The 21,535-nt window shown below is 44.2% G+C and overlaps 1 protein-coding gene and 1 long non-coding RNA gene across 30 annotated transcripts in view; one reads left to right on the top strand and one right to left on the bottom strand.

Annotated features, from left to right (window-relative positions):
• LOC308058708 (folate receptor gamma-like) overlaps positions 1 to 11,660 on the top strand; it is a 49,339-nt gene extending 37,679 nt beyond the window's left edge. For 22 of the 29 annotated variants that reach the window (XM_080374930.1, XM_080374953.1, XM_080374943.1 and 19 more), the window contains 4 exons: positions 139 to 6,426; positions 7,064 to 7,252; positions 8,117 to 8,252; positions 8,502 to 11,660. In XM_080374930.1, coding sequence (XP_080231056.1) covers positions 6,232 to 6,426; positions 7,064 to 7,252; positions 8,117 to 8,252; positions 8,502 to 8,962 — 981 coding nt within the window. In that variant the 5' untranslated portion in view covers positions 139 to 6,231 and the 3' untranslated portion in view covers positions 8,963 to 11,660. The remainder of the gene's footprint in view (positions 1 to 138; positions 6,427 to 7,063; positions 7,253 to 8,116; positions 8,253 to 8,501) is intronic. The other 7 variants (XM_080374947.1, XM_080374946.1, XM_080374945.1 and 4 more) reach the window with 7 other exon arrangements.
• Positions 10,614 to 16,592, bottom strand: LOC308058729. Its single transcript, XR_013925937.1, has 2 exons — positions 14,046 to 16,592; positions 10,614 to 12,685 (listed from the first exon to the last, which is right to left on the bottom strand). It is a non-coding gene; the product is annotated as an uncharacterized lncRNA (long non-coding RNA).
• Between the last annotated feature and the right edge of the window lie 4,943 nt (positions 16,593 to 21,535).

The raw sequence follows: 21,535 nt of genomic DNA, 5'->3' as shown, positions 1-21,535 counted from the left end.
GGTCAGAGCAGAGCAGATACCAGGAGGACCCTTCAAATTCTTCGGCTGATGACAGGTTGACACTAGCTTCAGCTTCTTTCTGACCCTATGCTTCCCTTTCTTGATCAAAATCACCCATTTTTCCACTATCTGTTCCAGACAACAGTGACTTCATCAGCCAAGACCCAAGGGACCATGGGCAGCAAGAACAGCCCTCTCGCCTTGGATGCTGCCCCACAAGACAGCACTGATGTTGGTGGAGATGAGATAAACACATGTTGCTGCTCCTGTGGAAGGAAGGGTGTCCAAGAAGTTTTCATGTATGTCCTTGCTTATGTAGCTTAATAATTGCAATATTGTATCATCATGCGTGAAGGAACTTTGCACTGATATTACCTTGGCAGTTTGTCTGGCAGAAGGTTGCTTTTTTGGCAGACATGACAGCAAAAAATTGCTGCAGGTCTGGCCTTGGTAGAAGACATACAAGACTATGGAATACCAGGCTGAATGCATAGCAGTTACTCACCAATACTAAAACTGTTTGAAGCTAGCAGAAGCAGAGAGTAATACCTCTTTTACAGAGAAGTTTCTGAAACTTGTTTTCACAATCAGTTATGGCAGAGGACATCAGGGAGTTTAAAAGTTGATTATACAAATTAATGAGTAATGGGTCCATAAACATGTATTCTAGTGATCAGTCAGGGACCTCTATTATCACTAGTAAAGCAGGAATGGAAGTTGGGGCACAATGAGGGGAATAAACTGTAGAAATTGGCCAAAGTCTGTACCCTCCCTACTCAGATCCCAGCAAACTTCCCTGGGGAGACTTGCAATTCATTAAGTGCTCTGCAAGGAAGAAGCAGGACTGTTGCAATGGGCTGTCACAGACAACCCCCTCAGAAGGGACACGAAGCAATGGCCTTGGTCTGCCCCCCAGGTGTGCCCACTGGGGAAGTGCTGACCTGCCACAGCTCAAACATTGGTGGTACACAGGGCGTTGGGGATGAAGCTGTCTCTGAGCAGAGGAAATGCAGCAGAGCTGAGAGCAGTGTAAGAACAGAGATAAAATGAGGAGTTACATACTTCATCGCTTATGTTCAGGGATGATCTTGGGGAACTACAATCTCACTTGCCTGATTTAATCGCACTTCAGTGTTACAGCATATTCCCACACAGCGAGGAAGCTTGTTCCACGGTTGGCTTGTGTGATACACTGGACAAGCACTGGGCCAAGATACAGCAGCAAACCTCCTGCCATTCCTTGATGCGCATCCAGGTAACATCACCATGCTAACACAAATCTGCTGCAGAAGAGTCAAAATACATTTAGCAGTTGGGTGAACTCAGCAGTTTTCTTCAGCTTCTCTTCTGAGCTGCCTTCCCCCTCCATTTCCCCAGCACACCCATGTGCACGTGGTTTATTTTCCCAGCCTGTGTGTTCAGAGGCCAATTTCCATCTTATTTTGTGGCTCCCAAAGACATTCTTCTCTTACCATGGGTCTGAGGCAACATGTCTGTACCCTCTGTGGGACACCCCTGAGGCTTTTGAGACATTTCATTGTCAGGTACGAACTTTAATTTTTAAGAAAGATCACTCTGTGGCTCTGTCTTCATTCATATATCTCTCGCTATCATTTTTCCCTTTTTTTTTTTACTCCTTCCTTGCTTTCTATTCTTAGGTTTTTGGTTTTTCTTGCCTCAGATGTAACTTACTTCTATATGTATAGCCTCTTCATTCAGGGGTATTAAAGTACTTTATCAAAAAGAGGCAGTTTCTCTTCCTAACCTTCCAGCAAGCAGAGCATGTGTGTTACCCTGTAAAATAAATGATCGGCTTTCTTGTTGCAGAGCAGCAGCAGAACAAATTAGGTTCTGCAGTCTCTCTATCTGTATCTGTCATCCCTCCACCAGCACCTCCTCATCCTGAAGTACCTGAGTGCCCAGCATCCTTTTGAACAGCAAAGATAACTCCTTTCCTCATCTAAGATATCCACCTAGACAGACCTATATTGCTTATTCTCCACGAGCAATGATAGCAACGTCCCCTGACCTGAACAGTTCATCAAACTGCCCTGGTGTGCAGGGACCCAGAAAACTTCTTATTCCCTGTTACAAGACCAAAGTGATCCAGGAGTTGTGTTATTTAATCTCCAATCTCAGTTTTAACAACCATCCTCAAAATTCTAAAATTTTTTTTACACAGCAAAGATTTTGATGGATGGAGCAATCAAGTATTTGAAATGAAAAGTCTGAAGCAACAATATCTGTCCGATGTAAAGTATATCACCTTTTGCCTTTCAATGTGCATCAAAAAATCCCCTGTTTACACTCCATTTTAAAGTGCATTTTAACCAGTTTTTCTGGGGAAAGGAAGAAAACATTAGATGTTCTCTCAGGGACCCTGCAATTATCTCTGCTCTTCTTGTAGCCAAGCGCTGATTCACTCCTGGAGGACTCCAGGACTGAGATGCAGCTCCAGAATGAGATGGTTAAGTATTCTGTGGAGGTATCTCCTTGTGCTGGTGGTGGGTGTCTCTGCAAGGGTCCCCATGTGCATGGGGTGTCCCAGACCCTGGCAGCCAGTGGTGACCCAGAGCTCAGTTTGGTTGCCCCCTGCTTGTGCTGAGTCCCATTCAAGGTGTCCTCAGCATCCACCTGGCTGTGCAGCTGTGACACAGGTCCTGCATGCTGACTCTGTAGCTCAGTACCACGCATGGTCAGTGCTGGCCACAGACTTTGTACTGAGTTTGCAAGGTCTCAGGACTGAGGCGTGCCAGGTTTGCTCTCTTTGAACTTGTCTTGACCTGCCTGGAGCTTTTTTTTTAACAGATTCAGCAGTAATGGCTATTTTTATTCTGACTACGGCTATGGCTTTTTTGCTTATTGTTGTACAGTGCAACCATAGTTTCAGTTTTATGCAGCTATCAGCAAAAAGTAACTATTGTGTGCTGGACGAGATATTTGTTACTTAAACATAATGCTGTAGTGCTGAAAAATACATGTCTGGCAGGATGGCAGGGGCCTTGAGAGGTAGGGACATGGGATGCGGCACAGGAGTGCAAGCAGGAGGTGATAAGAGATGGGATGGGGCACAGGCTGGTACTGAAGACCTCATAGCTATAAAAAAACCTTAGGAATGGTGAGTTGAAGAAATGCAAGCTTGGAGCTGGATAAAAATAGTTTGGGGGTGACAGCAGCAGATCACCCAATCGGACCCCAGGGAAGAAGCATCCAAACCCTGGAGAACAGGTTGCACAAGGCAAATCAGCTGCATGGAGCAAATGAGGATGCACCCAGCTACATACCCATCCCATTAAGTACAAGGATATGGGCAGGACTACAGTGAGAGGGAGAGAGTTACCCCATTTTCTGTGCTGTTATGTGTACAAGTACCCCCTACAAGGACAAGGTCTATGCATTCACACGGGACGCTTTAAAAGGCTTTCTGGAGAGATCGAGAGATCTGCACAGCTATGCACATGGTACCTTCATGGGAAAAGTCTGCAGAAAATGTGATAAAGGTTTGAATCCATAGGCACGTGGATAAGTATGCCATATGGGGAAGGGTCAGTATGGATCTTCTAATGTGTAGACAGGACTCCCTAACATACTGCATATCCTTGAAGGGCTGGAAAGGATTAGGGCTGAGGCTGATCCAGGTGATAGGCTACCTGGATTCCCAAGGGCTCTGAGCAAGGTCCCCACAGAAGGTCATCAAGCAAGAAGCCATGGAATGAGAGTAAAGTTCTGCACACCACTGAATAACTGAATCATAAAATAAAGGTGCATGGCTATCCTTTACAGTGAACCCCTACAGAAATTTGTACTGGGATTTCTGTTTTTCCACAATTCTTTTTTCTGGGAAAGGGAGGGAAAACAGCAAGGCAACCAAGTTTCTGATGATACAGAATTACTCCAGGGACAGGAGAACCAGCTGCAAAAATTTGCAAGGACTCTAATAAGACTGAGTCACTGAACAAAAACCCAACAGATTAATAAAAAAAAAGAAAAAGTGAGATAAACATACAGTGATGCACTTGGGGAAAAAAGGGAACACTTCAGATAGGAAATGGCAGGCTGGTAGCTGACAATTATCTCTCAGGAGCAAGCTGCCACAGTTATGATAATGTTACAACAACATAGTTCAGTGATCAGCAGTTCCAAAACCAAACTAGATATTAGAAATTCCTAGGCAAGGACCAAAAAACAAGGTCAGGACAGTGTTGCGCATCTGAAATACTTCTGCAGCCCTGATGCCTCAGGGAGCAAAACACCTGTCATGGGACAAGAGTGAGCAGACCATGGCTTCTGTTGGAAAGAGGTGACAGAAGGGAGATATGACAGAGGTGGCAAAGGCTCAGAGATGTGGGGGGGAAGATCTGCTCATTGTCACTTCCAATAGGAGAGGTAGAATAATGAGAAATTAAAACAGCATGCATCTAGTTCAGAACAAATACAAAGAGGTCATTATTCATGCAACGTGTCATTAGACTGTGGAAATCACTAAAGCAGTGTCTCTTAAAGTGCTCATGCATTAAATTTAGGATGATGAGCTCCTTAGACAAGTGGGTTCATCACCAAAACATCAGTGATGTGACTGAAGAGCGAAACAGCCCCAAAACCTGTGCTGTTCCAGGAGGAAGACTCTGCCCCTTTGCTGAGGGTGAGGGCTTTGCAAGGAGTCTTGAGAGCAAACCTTAGCTTTTATCTCCAATTATTGTCCTCAGTTTTTTGCAACAAGATCCCCTCATCAACTAGCATTTATTTATTTTTTTTTTGTGTTGGGAGTTATTATTCTTCCTTCTGAGACAAGAGCACTTACTCCTGCATGTCGTTTTTACGTGATAAGTATTAGCACTTCTCTAGTTATTCTCAGTGCATGGCAGAATCCTGCATCTCTCCCTCTTTGGCTTTTTTTGTCTGATGCAATGATGCAAACCAAAACTGCCCGGTGTAAGGCAAGCAGAGGAAAAGGGGCTTGTTATGAATGGCCAAGATCGATAAAAGAGACCCGCCTTTTGAAAAAAACATGAGATTGTTTCCCAGGGAACAGGGTGTTGCTTCCAAAAGAGGCTGGAGAGGCTGATTGTCACCAAACCAAATGCTTCTAAGGTAACAGCTGCTGGTAGAAGTTAAACCTCATTAAACATATTAGAAGGTACTTTCAAGTGCCAGCACCTGTTAGGTTAGAAGGCTTTCCTATTAAAGCTGACCCCAGGAAGCTGCTGTGTTGAGTGTTTTCAAGATCTAGCAGAGGCTCTCTGGGCTGGTAAGGTTGAGGTTTTTCAGTTTTATGGTTGGTTTTGTTGTTTTTTTTTAATGTGGGTTAAATAGTTGAAGTTATGGTGCAAGTTAGTTACTTCTTAGTCCTCAGATTTATGTGTCTGCTTCTTTAGTTCTGTATTTGTTTTCTGTGTTGTTTTATACTGATTTAATGTTATGAGTGTTTTTTCTTGCTCCTGTGTTTTGCAAAATAGTTTTTAAAAAGCAATTCTTTTTGACCCTTGTGCTGTATTGACAAGGAATGGAAGGGAGCACTGTGGTGTGTGATGTTTGGGGTTTTTTTTGGTGGGGGTGGATGCTTGGGGTTTTTTTTTTGTGTTTGTATTTTGGTTTTGTGGTTTGGTGGGTGGGTTGTTTTTTTTTTTCAGTAAATTACTTTAAAGCTCCTATCCTCTAGAGGAGGCTAAGGCATGATGGTGTGAAGTGTCTCTCATTTGGAGACTTCAGGTGTGGGTCTCCAAAGGCCCAGATGCAGACAAGCCAAAGAAAATGCCTTCCTCTCTTAACATACTCCTGAAAACAAGGTGGGCCTCCTGCAGCTCATAACCTGCACAGCATGTCAGTGTGCTAGTGCATCTAATTACCTCCTCTGAACTACTAACTAAAGAGATCCCTTAAGTGTAACGTCTGGTTGCAGAAGATTTGGGACCTGAAAGCTCCATGCTAAAACAGCAGGGTGGCTTAATGCAAAAGAACCCAAATTAGAATGGGTCTCACAGCATCCCCTTTCTGACTGGGACTGTTTAAGATGAACTGCTGAGCAGCCCAGACACTAAAAGAGCCATTTGTCTTTTCATCACTGTCCAGAGGATGATGTGTAACTGACCTTGCAGCCTTGCTTAGCAGGGCTGCACTTGCATGCACTTGTGTCCTAGGGCTGTGAATTGCTGATGGGATGCTGATGTGTCCTCAGGAGTGCCTGACCCCCACAGCACCTCATTTACTGCTGCTTGTCACAAAATCTCTCCCATGCTGTTCCCTTTCTGTACAGCTCCATCACCTCCCAGCTCCCCAATGGCTGTGAGAACAGGAGTGGGGCAGGTGCTGCTCATGCTGTTGGCTGCCTGCACAGTGATGCCTACGAAAGACCCATTGCTGAGCATCTGTATGGATGCCAAACACCACAAAACTAAGCCTGGCCCAGAAGGGATGCTCTATGGCCAGGTATGACTCCTGCTGATGTGTTAGGTGGGGTTGTCTGGGTCCCCTGTGCCTACCTCCCCAGATAATGTGGGCTGGTTTGGGCTTGGCAACCATTTGCCTGAGGAAGAAAGCCTCTGTTGGGTATGAGACCTGTTTGCTCCTCTTCTTCTAGTAGGTGGCTAGGGCAGATGCAGTAGTGTAAGGATTTCTGTCAGTCCACTGTTACCCCTCTAACCAAGAGACTTCCCCTTACCAAAGCCTAGGTACCCCAGATCAGAACAAGGTGAAGGATGGCAAGGGAAGACCCTTAGCTGCTCCCTCTCTGTGTTACAGCCTCATCTTGCTAACTGAGGAGCTCTGCCCCAGGTCCTCAGTAGAGATGGAGCTAAGAGTGAGCCAGGGTGCAAGAGAAGGGAGTTTGTTTCCGTTCCTCAGTCTGGCACTAATTACTGGTGAGGATCTGACCTCTTCTTTCACCTTGCTGCAGCCCTGAACCCTTCAGTCCAAAGTGCCCAAGGGTTTGCTGGAGGAGAGAAGATCCTCTTGCAGCGGAAGGTTTCTTGCTGTAGGTTATGCAGGGAGCTGGCACCTGCAGCATCCTCTGACTTCCTTGAGCTGGTGTGTGCCCCCCTGACCAGCCTGTCTTTTTGCTCTGTAGTGTGCTCCCTGGAAGGACAATGCCTGCTGCACAGCCAACACTAGTTCAGAAGCCCACAAGGACCAATCCAACCTGTACAAATTCAACTGGAACCATTGTGGCCTGATGCCATCCAAGTGCAAGCGCCACTTCATCCAGGACACATGCTTGTATGAGTGCTCACCCAACCTGGGGCCCTGGATTGACCAGGTAGGATCAGACCTGCTGTGATTAAGACAGTAGGACTTGTGTTGGTTACATGATATGTTATATGCTGGTCCCCCATATAACATACCCCTGGCACTGATGGGAGAGTGCTTTCCAGGGAGAGTAAACTTTCCTACAGGGTGGAAAGATTCATAGCATGCTTTAGAAGGGACCTCAAAGCCCACCCAGTCCCACCCCCCGCCAGGGGCAGGGCCCCCTCCCCCCAGCCCAGGCTGCTCCCAGCCCCGTCCAGCCTGGCCTTGAGCCCTGCCAGGGATGGGGCACCCACAGCTGCTCTGGGCAGCCTGGGCCAGCGCCTCGCCGCCCTCACGGGGAAGGGTTTCTTCCTCACGTCCAACCCAAATCTCCCCTCTCTCAGCTTCAAGCCATTCCCCCCTGTCCCACCGCTCCCTGCCCTTGCCCAAAGCCCCTCCCCAGCTTTCCTGTCGGCCCCTCCAGGCACTGGGAGCTGCTCTAAGGTCTCCCCGGAGCCTTCTCCTCCCCAGGCTGCACAGCCCCAGCTCTCCCAGCCTGTCCCCACAGCAGAGGGGCTCCAGCCCTCTGACCAGCTCCGTGGCCTCCTCTGGAATTGCTCCAACAGGTCCATGTCCTTATGGGGGGGGGGGAGGGGCCGAGCTCGATGCAGCTTTGCAGGTGAGGACTTGCAATGGGCTTTGCTAGACTCTACTTGGGCAATCAGGCTGATGGAGTAATTGCTTGTTATCAAAGCATGTCTTCTGGGGCTGAAACTTTCAGATCAGCTCTGGAGCCCAATGGGAGGGATGGAGTGGAATCTGGGATGTGGCAGATCCTGCCCTTTAACTTTCAAGGGCCGTTACCAGTGTACATGGTCCTGTTCTCTTGCAGGTTGACAGCAGCTGGCGCCGGGAGAGGATTCTTCATGTGCCACTCTGCAAAGAGGACTGTGAGGAGTGGTGGAAGGATTGCAAGGACTATGTCACATGCAAAGAGAACTGGCACAAGGGCTGGAACTGGGCAACAGGTTGGTGGGCTGTGTGGAGTAAGCCTCTCCTCTCCCCTGGCAGTGTCACTACTGCCTGCCCAGTGGCTGGGGCTAAGACCACTAATTCTTCATGCCTGTCTGTGGGGCTGGCAATTAGAAGGTGGCCAAGCCACTGTCCATCTGCTAAGATGCAGCAATGGGCTGTGGGCAGGCTGTCTGCTCTTTCCAGGTGAAAGGACATGAGTGAAGTGTGCTAGCTCGTGTTTTCTTTTGTGGTGCTGTCTTCAGGAACAAACCGCTGTCCTTGGGGCTCCATTTGCAGACCCTTCAGCCATGTCTTTCCCCAGCCAAAAGACCTGTGTGAGAAAATCTGGTCCAACTCCTACAAATATACCACGGAGCGCCGGGGCAGTGGACGCTGTATCCAGATGTGGTTTGACCCTGCCCAGGGAAACCCCAACGTGGTTGTGGCAAAGTACTATGCTTGGAAAAAGAGAACCTCCCCTGCTTGGATGGAAGATGAGACTCCTGAAACTGACAAAGCTTTGTGTGTTCTGCCATGGCCTCTCCTGACCTTGCTGCCTCTGATCCTTCTGGTACTCCTTGAGAGAGCTGTTGGTCCCATGGATGCAGGGTTCTGTGACTGCTCCCTGAAGGGACATGGCTCGAACTGCTCCAGGTGCCCTACAAGAAGAGCTGGCATAGATAACTTAGGTCTGTCTGTTCACACTGGTCACACCCTCCAGTAAGCGCTTTCGGCTGCTGCTGAAGGCAGTTGTTTCCTTGACATCCTAGGAAGGGAAATACACCAGAAGAAAGAGTAAGAGCTCTTTTGCATCTGTTCCCACCCTGTGACTGTGCTGGGTTGGAAGTGCTTGTTCAAGGTCCTTAGCTGAGCTCTGATGTTTGGTCCTTCAGGCTGCTCTGACTATCTGAACGGTGTGAATGATAATAAAATATTCCTTTGAATCATACTGGCTGTACTGAAGTGAAGTACTAGTGGGGAGGTGGAAGTGCTCTGGGGGTGGAACAAGGTTGCTGGTCTGGATTGGGAGGTGGTGGGTGTGGGATCTGTAAACGTGGGAGTCTGGGCAGTAGGAAAGATGTAGCTTCCTGGGTACATGTACATACAGATTTCCTGTCCTGACCAAAATGCGTCCATGTACAGGGAAGTCACCCTGACACTCAGACAGACTTTGGAAGTGTGGTCCTGAAACTCCCAAAAATTAGCTCTGCAATTCGAGGCTCAATCTGTCAAATATCATGCTCCAGTCATGACTCTGCTGCCATTACTGCTGCTACACCTTCAGGCTGGGAATTTCCTCTTTTCCACACAGCTCTTCAGGACCGTGATTTTTTTTTTTTTTTTTTTTTTTTTTTATACAGGGTAAGGCAAATTGCCAACGCTATCAAGTGCCTTGGTCCAGGGTATGAGGAGCCCAGACTCCTCTCAGTCCAAGAGCACAGCAGTATCCCCCCACTGTCCTGTCAGTTCTTGTTGTGTCACAGGATGCTTCCAAGCTGGCTGTAGGTTTCTTCTCATGTATGTATGTAACTGATTGCTGCAGCCTGAGAGGTTCCCCTCTGTGGTTACATACAAGCCAAGACCAGCTGGAAGGAAGGCTCTGTGTTGGCTGTGATTCCTGGGTCTCAGGAGCTAACTGCAAGAGCTGAAAAATCAACCAGGAACATCAGCTAGTGAGGGATGTTTGGCTATTTTTTGCTCTCCAGCTAACAGAGAAGGTAACTGGTAGAGCTGACAAAATACCACCATAGCTCTAGCTCTAATGGTCTGCTACAAGACTGTTACCGAAATCTCGGAATGAAGAACTTATCGACACTAATGTGATGTAGATAAGCAGACACTTCTTTATTAACGGCCAGGTGCGTGAGCGAGTCCTCTCGTGATCAACACACACCAGGTCCCAAAATCAGATTCCATATATAGCACTTATTCATACATGTTCATTGAATATTCATGCATAATCATGATATTTCTTGTAAATCATTAACATATTCTCCTCCTATATCCGATTCTGTGCAGTAGAGCTTAGAAAGGTCTAGAAATGGGTCTGGGGTACGATTTGGGTAGGTGGTATGTGAGTCGGTGGTTGTGATCTCCCCCTGCCGGAATTACCTTTTACTAAAGTTCACGGTTTCTTGGCAGGCATCTACAAGCTGTTCCAGTCGGCTCTCCCCAGTTCCCATTAATCTCATATTCTGACATTTCAATACACCTCTGCATACAGAAGACTGGTCAAATACAAAGAAACCTTTCAAACCCTAAAGTTATCACCTAAGTTTTAACAATGGTTCTAGCCCCTTCTTCTAGCCTTGGTACAGGATGTACAGAAGATCTCATAACAGCTTTTACTGTGCAGCTATAAGTTTCATTTAAAATTTTTCTTATCCTTCTATATTTTAATTTTATTAAATCATTTTATAAAATCAATTAATCAATTGAAGTCAATCAATCTTAACTTATTAACAAATCGATAACATTTCCCCCCTTTGAAAGTGTTGAAAATCATTTTTGTTTCAACATATTTTAGTGATGGATCATGTCTTGATAAAATAGTTGGTACTTCTCTAATAATCATACGATTGACTGCAATTCTATTGGTAAACTGTTTCTTCAAACATGCATATACTAGCATGCTCATCAAAAAGACAATTAGTAACCGAAACAAAGTTTTAATTATAGATTGTATCCAAAAGCTCAAATTCCATCCCAGTTTGTTAAAAATTTTCCCAAGCCAATCTTCTGACATATCCTTTTGAATTGTTTCAGTTTCTTTTTCAATTTTTCCTAATAGGTCTAGATCATGTTCCACATCCTGAGTGACATTTGGGATGTGGATACAACAGTGGTCCAGTTTATCCTTGAGATATCCACATACTCCATGTTCTTTAAGTAGGAGCATATCTAGTGCCATTCTATTTTGTAAAGTCATTCTGGAGGTCGCCTGTGGTTATATATTCAATTCCTTAACCCCCTTTTTGTTAACGTTTGCTAATTTTTCCACTTGACCAGTTAACTGATAGAGCCATGCTCTGTTTCTATATGAAGCTATAGGATTTAAAAGTGATTCAAGTGCCCAACCAGTTTTCACTCCTGTAAATGGTTCATTCCAAATATCATCATTTATCTCAGATCTCTTTATTCGTTTCAATTCTAAATTCTCTAAGGATCCTTTAAATGGTGATTTCTTCCAAATTGGACACAATGTTGGCATGCCTAAAGTGATTTGTTTCACCTTACCATCTAATGGTGAGTGAGTTGTCCAGGTTCCATCACTTAATGCCCAAATTAAATGTCCTGGACTTCGAATAGTAGATTTTCTACAACTAAACAAAGTTCCTCTTCTAACTGTAAAAGTGCTGGTTAAATTGAGAGTATTCTTAAGACCTCGACAAAACCAACCGTATTTCAAAACAGCGGCCTACGGAGGAATTCTTTGGATTACTAAGTCTGCATTACTGCAATCATACACTTCTTCACATTTCCACCATGGCACTATTTTATTTTCCTTCTCTCCCGATGAAATTGACCTATCATTGACCCAGGGTAATACTGAAACAAACTTTTCCATCCCAGGTAAAACACCAAGAAGTTCTTGCCATATACTGAAAATGGGAAAATATGGACATAGACCATATAGAGTCCCATTGTTCTACTAATTGGGTACCTTGGCCAGTTTTGTTACACTTCCATTTCATGATACTTCTGCTCACATTGGTTTTAAGTTGTTCATCATAAGAACACCATCCTAACTGGAGATTTGGACCCCCAGGAAGAAGAACTCAAGCTATGGCACTAGGTCGGGATCCTGTTATAAAATCATAATTCAATAGTTTTTTTTTTTACAATCTGTTTCTTTACCTGGCGACTTCCACTGTTTTCTAATAACCTTTACTTGTTCATACCATTGAGTTACTGGCCTTTGTTCACAATAGGTGGTCTCATTTTTATATTCCAGATTGGTCAGATTCATGGTTAAAATTCCTCATGGAATAGATTCACCTACTGCCCTCGGTATTGGCAAACAAGCAGTGATCTGCGTGACATTTTATAAATTGGCAAATTCTTTAATCAATCCTACCATCAAATTTTCCTCAGCAATTTGTTTGGGAATGTCAATTACTTGTTCTATTGTTTCTATTTGTCTTTTGTTCCTGTCCACCAAGTCAGCCCATGATCCCACCAACACTACCAACCAAAATAAAATCCAAAGAACAATCATAACCTGATATGAAAAATTAGACATGTTTCAAAGTCAATTTTAAAGTCTCTGGGTCACGATTCACAATCTTCCACGGAGTAGATGCTTTCTTCACTTGAGTATAATGTATCCAAGCATCCGATTCTGCTATCTTGATAGCTGTAAAAGTGGTTAGCAGTATCTGGAAAGGTCCTCTCCAGTGCTCCTGCAAAGGTTTGGAGGTCCAGGTCTTCACATAGACATAGTCTCCTGGTTGGAAATCATGCACTGAATTTTCCTGGAATAAAGGTCTATTCCAAATTACTGCACTCCAAATTGCAGCCAAAGTTTTCCTTAGAAAAAGCAAATAGTTATACACATCTTGTTTTCCTTTTACATGTACGTTTAGATTTGGTTCTGAAGACTCATATGTTTTTCCATATAATAATTCATAAGGACTGACTGAGGTTCCACTCTTTGGCTGTACCCTGATTCATAATAACACCAATGGAAGTGCCTGAGGCCACTTTAAACTGGTTTCTTGACAAATTTTACTTATTTGTCGTTTTAAAATTTGATTCATCCTTTCCACTTTCCCACTAGATTGTGGCCTCCAAGATGAAAGTAAATCCCAATTAATACCCAATGCTTTGCTAACACTTTGTACTACTTCAGCAACAAAGTGTAGACCTCTGTCAGAGGAAATTCCAATAGGAACTCCAAATCTCGGAATTATTTCTTGTAATAACCACTTCACAACCTCTTTTGCTTGTGTGGTGCGACAGGGAAGGGTTTCTGGCCATCCTGTAAAAGTATCAACCCCTACCAAGATGTACCGGTACCCATTGTATCTAGGCAACTCTGAAAAATCTACTTGCCAATAATCTCCAGGTTCTGTACCAGACTTCAGCCTACCCATTTGAACCTTTTTCTTAATCGATGGATTATTTTTCAAACATACCTCACACTTTGCAGTTACTATTTTAGCTATTCCCAACATTTTAACTGATATTACTTGTTTTCGTAAAGATGTTACTAAGGCTTCTGCCCCCCAGTGACATTCTTGGTGTCTCATTTGAATTATCCGTCTCATCAAAAGAGGTGGAATTACTACTTGTCCGTTAGGAGTTACCCACCATCCAGCTAAGTTTTTCTTAGCATTTAATAACTGACCCAATTTGTCATCTTCCTCTGAATATCTCGGTTTTTCCCTAGGAAGGGTTACTGTTTTAGAAGGAATTATTGCCATTTGCAATGCTTGTTTCTTTGCTACCTTTTTTGCTGTTCTATCAGCTAAATTATTCCCAGCTATTATTTTTGTATTCCCAATCTGATGTGCCTTACAGTGCATGATTGCTACTTGATCTGGCTTTTGAACTGCTTGCAATAATCGTAAAATTTCTGTTTGATACTTAATGTTTGATCCCTGAGAGGACAATAACCCCCTCTCTTTCCACAAAGCTCCATGGATATGCACTACCCCAAAGGCATATTTTGAATCAGTCCAGATATTTACTCTCTTGTCTTTGCTTAGTTCTAAGGCTCGAATTAAAGCGATGAGTTCTGCCTTTTGGGCTGATGTGGTACTCGCCGATGCTCCTGCTTCTATAGCTGTAGTCTCTGTTGTTACCGCATATCCGGCGTATCGGACTCCTTGTTCCATAAAGCTGCTTCCATCAGTATACAATTCCCAGTCTGGTCGCTCCAATGGCACATCCTTCATATCTTCATGACTGGAATAAACATACTCGATGGTAGCCAAGCAATCATGTTCCAGTCGTCCTTCTTCCTGTACGGAACTTAAAAACACTGCAGGATTTACCAGGTTAGTTGTCTTTATTATCACATCATCTTGTTCAGTCAATACCACCTGGTATTTCATCATTCGGCTGGGGGACAGCCAATGTCCCCCCTTCTGTTCTAGGACAGTTATCACCATGTGTGGAACATAGACTGTTATTGTTCTTCCCAAAGTCAATTTCCGAGCTTCTTGTATGAGCATCACTGTTGCAGCCACTGCTGGAAGGCAGTTTGGCCACCCTTTACTCACTGTGTCCAGTTGTTTAGAGAAATATCTGACTGGTCGTTTCCAGCTTCCTATCCTCTGGGTTAACACGCCCAGTGCCAGGTGTTGTCTTTCATGTACAAACAGCTGGAAATCTTTGGTTAGATCCGGCAGTCCCAAAGCAGGTGCAGACATTAAGGCACGTTTCAACTCTACAAAAGCCTTTTGTTGTGGTGGGCCCCATACAAAGGGAGAGTTCTTTTGGGCCTCGTACAGCGGTTTAGCTATTAGCCCATAGTTCATGATCCAAAGGCGACACCACCCAGTCATTCCCCAAAATGCTCTGAGTTCATGAATATTTCTTGGCTCAGGTATACCACAAATAGCTTCTTTGCGATTTTTTCCTAATTGTCGTTGTCCTTTTAAAATCTCAAAGCCGAGATATATCACAGTCTGGCAGGCTATCTGGGCTTTCTTCCTGGATACCTTATACCCATTTAGTCCCAGGAAATTCAAATGGTCAATAGTCACCTGTATACAAATAAATCTTTCTTCTGTAGCAATCAATATATCATCCACATATTGTAAAAATAAATGTCCAGGTCTTGGTTTGTCCTGTTTCCAGATTTCAAGTTCCTTTGCTAAGTGATTTCCAAAAATAGTTGGACTGTTTTTAAATCCTTGGGGTAATCTAGTCCATGTCAACTGCATCTTTCGCCCAGTTTGAGGATTTTCCCACTCAAAAGCAAACAGTTTTCTGCTTTCCTTTTCCAAAGGTATACAAAAGAAAGCATCTTTTAAATCAAGCACTGTAAACCACTGATAATTCTCCCTCAATGCTGTTAACAGTGTATAAGGGTTTGCTACTACAGGATAAATATCCTTAACTATCTGATTTACTGCTCTCAAGTCTTGTACCAGTCTATATTCACCCGAAGGTTTTCTGACTGGTAAAATAGGAGTATTATACTCAGATTCACATTCTTCCAAAATTTTATACTCCAAAAATTTATCAATCAATTTCTTCAGTTCCTGTCTCACTTCTGGTTTGATTGGATATTGTTTAATTCTCACTGTTCCTGCGCCTTCCTTCAAATCTATTTTAACAGGTTCTGCTAGTTTCGATTTACCAGGAATATTTGTTTCCCATCCAGTAGGGATCACTGCCAAATCCACCTCCGGTGGAATTTCTTGTTCCTTTACCTTTTCTTGTATCATCAGGATTTCTCCCGTTTTTGACTCAGGTATTTTCAAGAAAAGTTCTCCTTCATCAAAAACAATTTGTGCATTTAATTTGGATAACAAATCTCTTCCTAAGAAGGGTATCAGACATTCTGGTACATACAAAAATTCATGTGTAATTATCTTATTTCCAAATTTCAAATCCAGGGGTTGCAGGAATGGCCTGGTTTTGTTCCAATTTTTCCTTTACAGGTATTTAATAAAAAAATGTCGCTCCTGTATCCACTCCCAATCTCACAATTTGAACAATATTTTTTTCCACTTTCTTATTATCAGAAGTTATAGCCATTACCAAATTATCTCTAATAGTTAGCTTACATTCATCCTGCCAATCCTTTCTTTGTCTTAAGTAAAAGGACAAATCCACATCTGGCATTTTATTCCATTTCCCTTCTCTTTTACAACACAGCATTAACTGCAAAATAGTGTTATAATTCAGTGTCCCATTCGTGGGCCACTTTTCCTGATCATCCAATATATACAAAGGCCACCAATTATTACAATACTCAAATTATTACAATACTCAATCATCTGGCTCTTTTGCAGATCATCCTGTAAATTTCCCCAATGTGCCAATAAACATCCCAACAAAGAATTTTTCAGGATTTTTTCATTTACAGCAAGATTACCCATGCTTTTACTTTTAAACAACCGAGTTAACTTAGTTGCCATGGTGTAATTACTCACAATACAATACACAATTATTCAACTCTGTCACTCCGATCCGTGGATCCACACTCCCACTCGCTTTCGTTCTCAATTACACGTCTCACCCTTACAGCCACACTCACACTTTCCCACAGTTACTTTAAACAAACATATAACACAATATTGTACCTCTTAATTTTCTTCTTAATACACAAACTCACAAAACAACAAAAAAAACAAAAACCTCTTCTAACTTCTTGTTAGAGGCACTACCTTAGAGAACACTATCTTGTCTACACTTTTGTCCAACCCTGCAATAGCTTTCGCTTATGTCTTACGGGCAGACGCCTAGGCTTCCACTTCCACAAGGATCCTTTTAGTCCAACCCTGCAATAGCTTTCGCTTATGTCTTACGGGCAGACTCCTAGTCCTACCCTGTGCAGCTCTTTCACCGCCTCTGACAGGTAGACTTACTCAGTGGGACTCCATCCCACTCCTTACCATACACTTATTATAGTGGGACTCCTACCCACTTCCTCTAGTGCACTTACTCACTTACTTTAGTAGGACTCCAACTCACTTACTACAATTAAAAAAAAGAAGTGTCTTACCAAAAATCCAGGGAACGCCGCGAAGAGTCTTACGGATCGGGGATCGATGGGTATCCCCGAGAAATCCTCGATGCCAGCTGGAACCGATCAGGTCCCCGACTCCTCCGGTCTCCTTCAGTGAGGTCCCATCTGGGTCGCCAAAACTGTTACCGAAATCTCGGAATGAAGAACTTATCGACACCAATGTGATGTAGATAAGCAGACACTTCTTTATTGACGGCCGGGTGCGTGAGCGAGTCCTCTCACGATCAACGCACGCTAGGTCCCAAAATCAGATTCCATATATAGCACTTATTCATACATGTTCATTGAATATTCATGCATAATCATGATATTTCTTGTAAATCATTAACATATTCTCCTCCTATATCCGATTCTGCGCAGTAGAGCTTAGAAAGGTCTAGAAATGGGTCTGGGGTACGATTTGGGTAGGTGGTATGTGAGTCGGTGTTCGCGATCTCCCCCTGCCGGAATTACCTTTTACTAAAGTTCACGGTTTCTTGGCAGGCACCTACAAGCTGTTCCAGTCGGCTCTCCCCAGTTCCCATTAATCTCATATTCTGACATTTCAATACACCTCTGCATACAGAAGACTGGTCAAATACAAAGAAACCTTTCAAACCCTAAAGTTATCACCTAAGTTTTAACAATGGTTCTAGCCCCTTCTTCTAGCCTTGGTACAGGATGTACAGAAGATCTCATAACAGCTTTTACTGTGCAGCTATAAGTTTCATTTAAAATTTTTCTTATCCTTCTATATTTTAATTTTATTAAATGATTTTATAAAATCAATTAATCAATCAAATAAAGTCAATCAATCTTAACTTATTAACAAATCGATAACAAGACCATAACATCTATTTTTGTCCTCCTAATATAGAACAAAATGTTTCAGTTGGAAGGGACCTACAATGATTATCTAGTCCAACTTCTATTTGTAGAAGAAAGCCATGCTCTGGGACACAAACTGTTCCGTATGTTTCATAGATAAGCCAGATTCTCTAGCTGGAGACTAGAGGCAGAACAAGGCTCGGAGTCCAGTGCACAGCAAGACCCCACAGAGCTGTAAATGAGGAGCCCCAGCACAGTAGAAGCTTCCAGTCCTGAGCATCAACCCATGCATAAGCACCTGCATGCCAGATGGCTGGCAGTGCCCTTTCCACTCCAAGAGCAGCTTGGAGACAAGGAATGCCACCAGCTTTACATGTGGACGTTTGTCTATAGGGCTCCTGGTCAGAGAGGTTGCTGGAGAGGCTGACCTCCCACCAAAGGAGCCGCCTTCTCACATCCTACATGCAAACCACAGGGGGAAAGTAACTCTCCTGTGAGCCCTCTGCCAGAGGACCTTGTACAGCACCCTGGGCAGCTGGCACAGAGATGCTTGTTGATCTGCCTGGCTCTACAGCAAGTGCTGGCCAAAGCAGGGGGGATGAAGGAAGGGTCAACTGTGCTGGTAGGAAGCTCTGAGGTGCTGCTGGTGCTCCCCAGGGACTCCAAGGGCTGCTCCGTGCCACCGGATTGATAGGTAAAAGGGAACTTCTCTCACCCAACTCTAGACCTACTGCTAAGATGATAATCTTTGTCCAAATACTTAGAGCAAGAAAACTGCAAGAGCTCTTTGGTGTTAATCACTTAACTAAGGTTTTTGTAAAATAGTGATATGACACAGGTGCATTTTTCTTATCTCCCATATTTAATATGTACAGAAGTATTTTATTCTTATGCTTATTATTATATATTATAATAATACATATATATAATAATATGCTTATTATTATTAATAAGCAGCATACTCTCTCTGAAAACTACACTACAATGTTGCAGCTTATGACATGCAGAGAAGGAGAACCCCAAAATGAGTTATCTGTGTATCTTCTGTGTGTGACCTTACCTTAAGATAACTGAACACCCATCTGCTGGGCTACCCAGGACCTGAAGTTTGTGGTGTCTGATCCATGTCCCTATTTGGCATCCGTGTTCTTTCAGTTTTGGCTTCAAATCTGTCACATTTACATGTGTTTGCTATGTCCTCTTAGACTTGCTGCTTTGATTTCTTTAGTATTTCTTTTTCTCTGCAGGTCATCTCTAGTACATCATGTCTCTCAAGAAATCTGTCTCCACACCAGTCACATTTATCCTTACAGGCATCTGAGGGCTGGAAACTGGCAGCATCTGGCTCTCGTCTTTTCACATTCATTCATGTTGTGTCACTTCTGGGGAACATCACAATCCTGTTTGATACCAGGACAGAGCTGAGCCTTCATGAGCCCATGTACCAATTACTCTCCATGCTGGCCACCACCAAACCAGTTTGGGTTTGTCTCTGCCTTCAATGCCAACTGTGATGAGTGTATTCTGGTTTGATGCCTGGCAGATTAGTCTTAATGTTTGTTCTGCCCAATCTTTTTTAATTCATTCATCCTCATTCTTGGAGCCCTCAGTGCTTCTGGCCATGGCCTTTCATTGTTATGTGCCCATCTGCTACCCGACTTCTCCATCCTCACCAGTGCCAGAAGAGGCAGGACTGGGCTGGCTGCCCTGTGCAGATGTGCCTTACCAACTGTCCCCCATTTGTGGTATTAAAAGTATTGCCCATCTGCCAGTCCCATGTGCCCTCCCACACCTACTGTCTGCATCAGGACCTGATCAAGCTGGTGTGTGCAGACATCATGTACAATAACTGGTGTGACTTTGCTGTAGCCATTCTCTTTCTGACATTTGACGTCATCCTCACCTTCTTGTCATAGGTACTGATTGCCAGGGCCATTCTGAGCATTGTGTCCCAGAGGGAGCATCTCAAGCTTTGAGCAGCTGTGTGTCTGTTATCCTGGCAGCCCTGAGCCTGTACATCCCCATGGTTGACTGACAAGTCATGGCTGAACATGGTTCACCGGTATGGCCAGCCCTCTCATTCATGTCTTCATGGCCAGCGTCTCCAAGCCAGTCCTTCCCATGCTGTACCCCATCATCTACATCATAAAAACTAAACACATCTGCAAGGGTGTGTCTTCATGGTCCTCTTGCCCAGGCATCCCTGTATGAGACTGGGACAGGTGACAGCTGTGGGGCAAGACCTGGTATGATGTGTCTGTGTGACAAGGGCCAAGCCAACATCTTAAATGCACACATCTTCCCACTGAGCATCCTCTGGGTGAAAATCGTCCTATGTTAATGATGCCCTGTCATTCATTAGGGTCTCTGCTGACTGAGTCCACATCCAAGGATAGCTGACAATGTCTGCTCAAGTGACCACAAAGGCCAGGCAGAGATCAGGGGAGTGGTGACAATGTGCGGAAAACCAGGAAGGCTCAGTCCTCTGTATCTACTAATACCATCAGAGGTGAACTGTTCAGCCATTGTCCCCATTTGGAAACTAGAGCAATTAATCAGAACAAACTATCTCCAGGACACTACATAAATTCCTGGATTATTGCCTGAACAGGTATAGGATTTTTGTGTCATGCCTGCAGAAGGATTTGAGGATTGAACAAGAGAATTATGGAATTGTACAGGATTTATTATTGGATGTTTAGCAGAAAGGCTGACAGCAGGAATTATTGGGAATTACTGAGGAATTATTAAAGGAACATGTGTTTGCAGGTGTGTGCAATCCACCAGTGAACTTCTGGCCAAAGCAGGGGTCTGAGGTTTGGGGTCTGGGGTCTTGGAGGGACAAGATGGTTATAGGAGATGGTTATAGGAGAGACTGAGGATTGGGAGCAGCTTTCAGAGAGACCCACTGTAGTGGGGGTCCCTAAGCTGCTGTCTGTAGAAACAGGTTTGAGTAATTTGTGCTGTCAGTGTGGGTCTACCCTACTCCGCCACACTGGGGCACCCTAAACATAGCTACCAAACAGGCTTTGAAAATCCCAGCCTGGAAAACACCTATGCCAGCTGTCAGGCTTGAGTGGGGCAGTGTTTTGAGAGTAAGCTCAGATTGAAAGGAGAAATAAAAAAAAAAAAAAAAAAAAAAAAAAAAAAAGCAAGCCCCATTCGAGGTAGTAAGACCATGTCTACAGGGGGACAGCCAGGCAGCAAGCAGGCATCAGAATGAGGTGGATGGTGGGTTGGGAAAATGGGAGCTGCTTTTGCATGCTGTCTCCTGAAATGTCAAAATATTCAGGGAAATGCCAGCACAGTGGAGATGTCAAAGAAAGGTTTGCTGGGGGCGAGGGGAAGACGAAAGGGAAACGAGCACATCTGCAGCCTTCTGAGCAGTGTGGCTGGGTGAGTGTTAGGGGAGCCAGCACTGCTGGTCCCCCTGCCCCGGGCACATGTCTGCAGTAGGGCTGTGCAGTGGGAGCAGCGTGTGGCAGGTGACATCCCTCTCGCCTCCAACTGCAAATGAGCTGCTGCTGCTCCATCTGCCTGGGACTGCCAAAATGCAGATCTGGAAAAACCTGGCTCTGCAGGTCATTTTCCAAGTGTGGAAGGAGAAGGTCAGTAAATCCGGCTGTGTTGGAGGTTGTGCTTTTGTTTACGCAGCTTTCTGAAGGGAAGGAATGGTCGCTGGAGAGTTTGCAGAACAACAAATTCTAAGGGTTGAATATTTTCAGTGATTCCTCCCAGATCTGATTGGGTTTAATCCCAGAAATGGTGGGCTTTAGTGCAAGT

This window comes from Falco punctatus (assembly GCF_963210335.1).
Source record: "Falco punctatus genome assembly, chromosome: 2".
Classification (NCBI taxonomy): domain Eukaryota; kingdom Metazoa; phylum Chordata; class Aves; order Falconiformes; family Falconidae; genus Falco; species Falco punctatus.
This window is presented reverse-complemented; position numbering and strand designations above follow the sequence as displayed.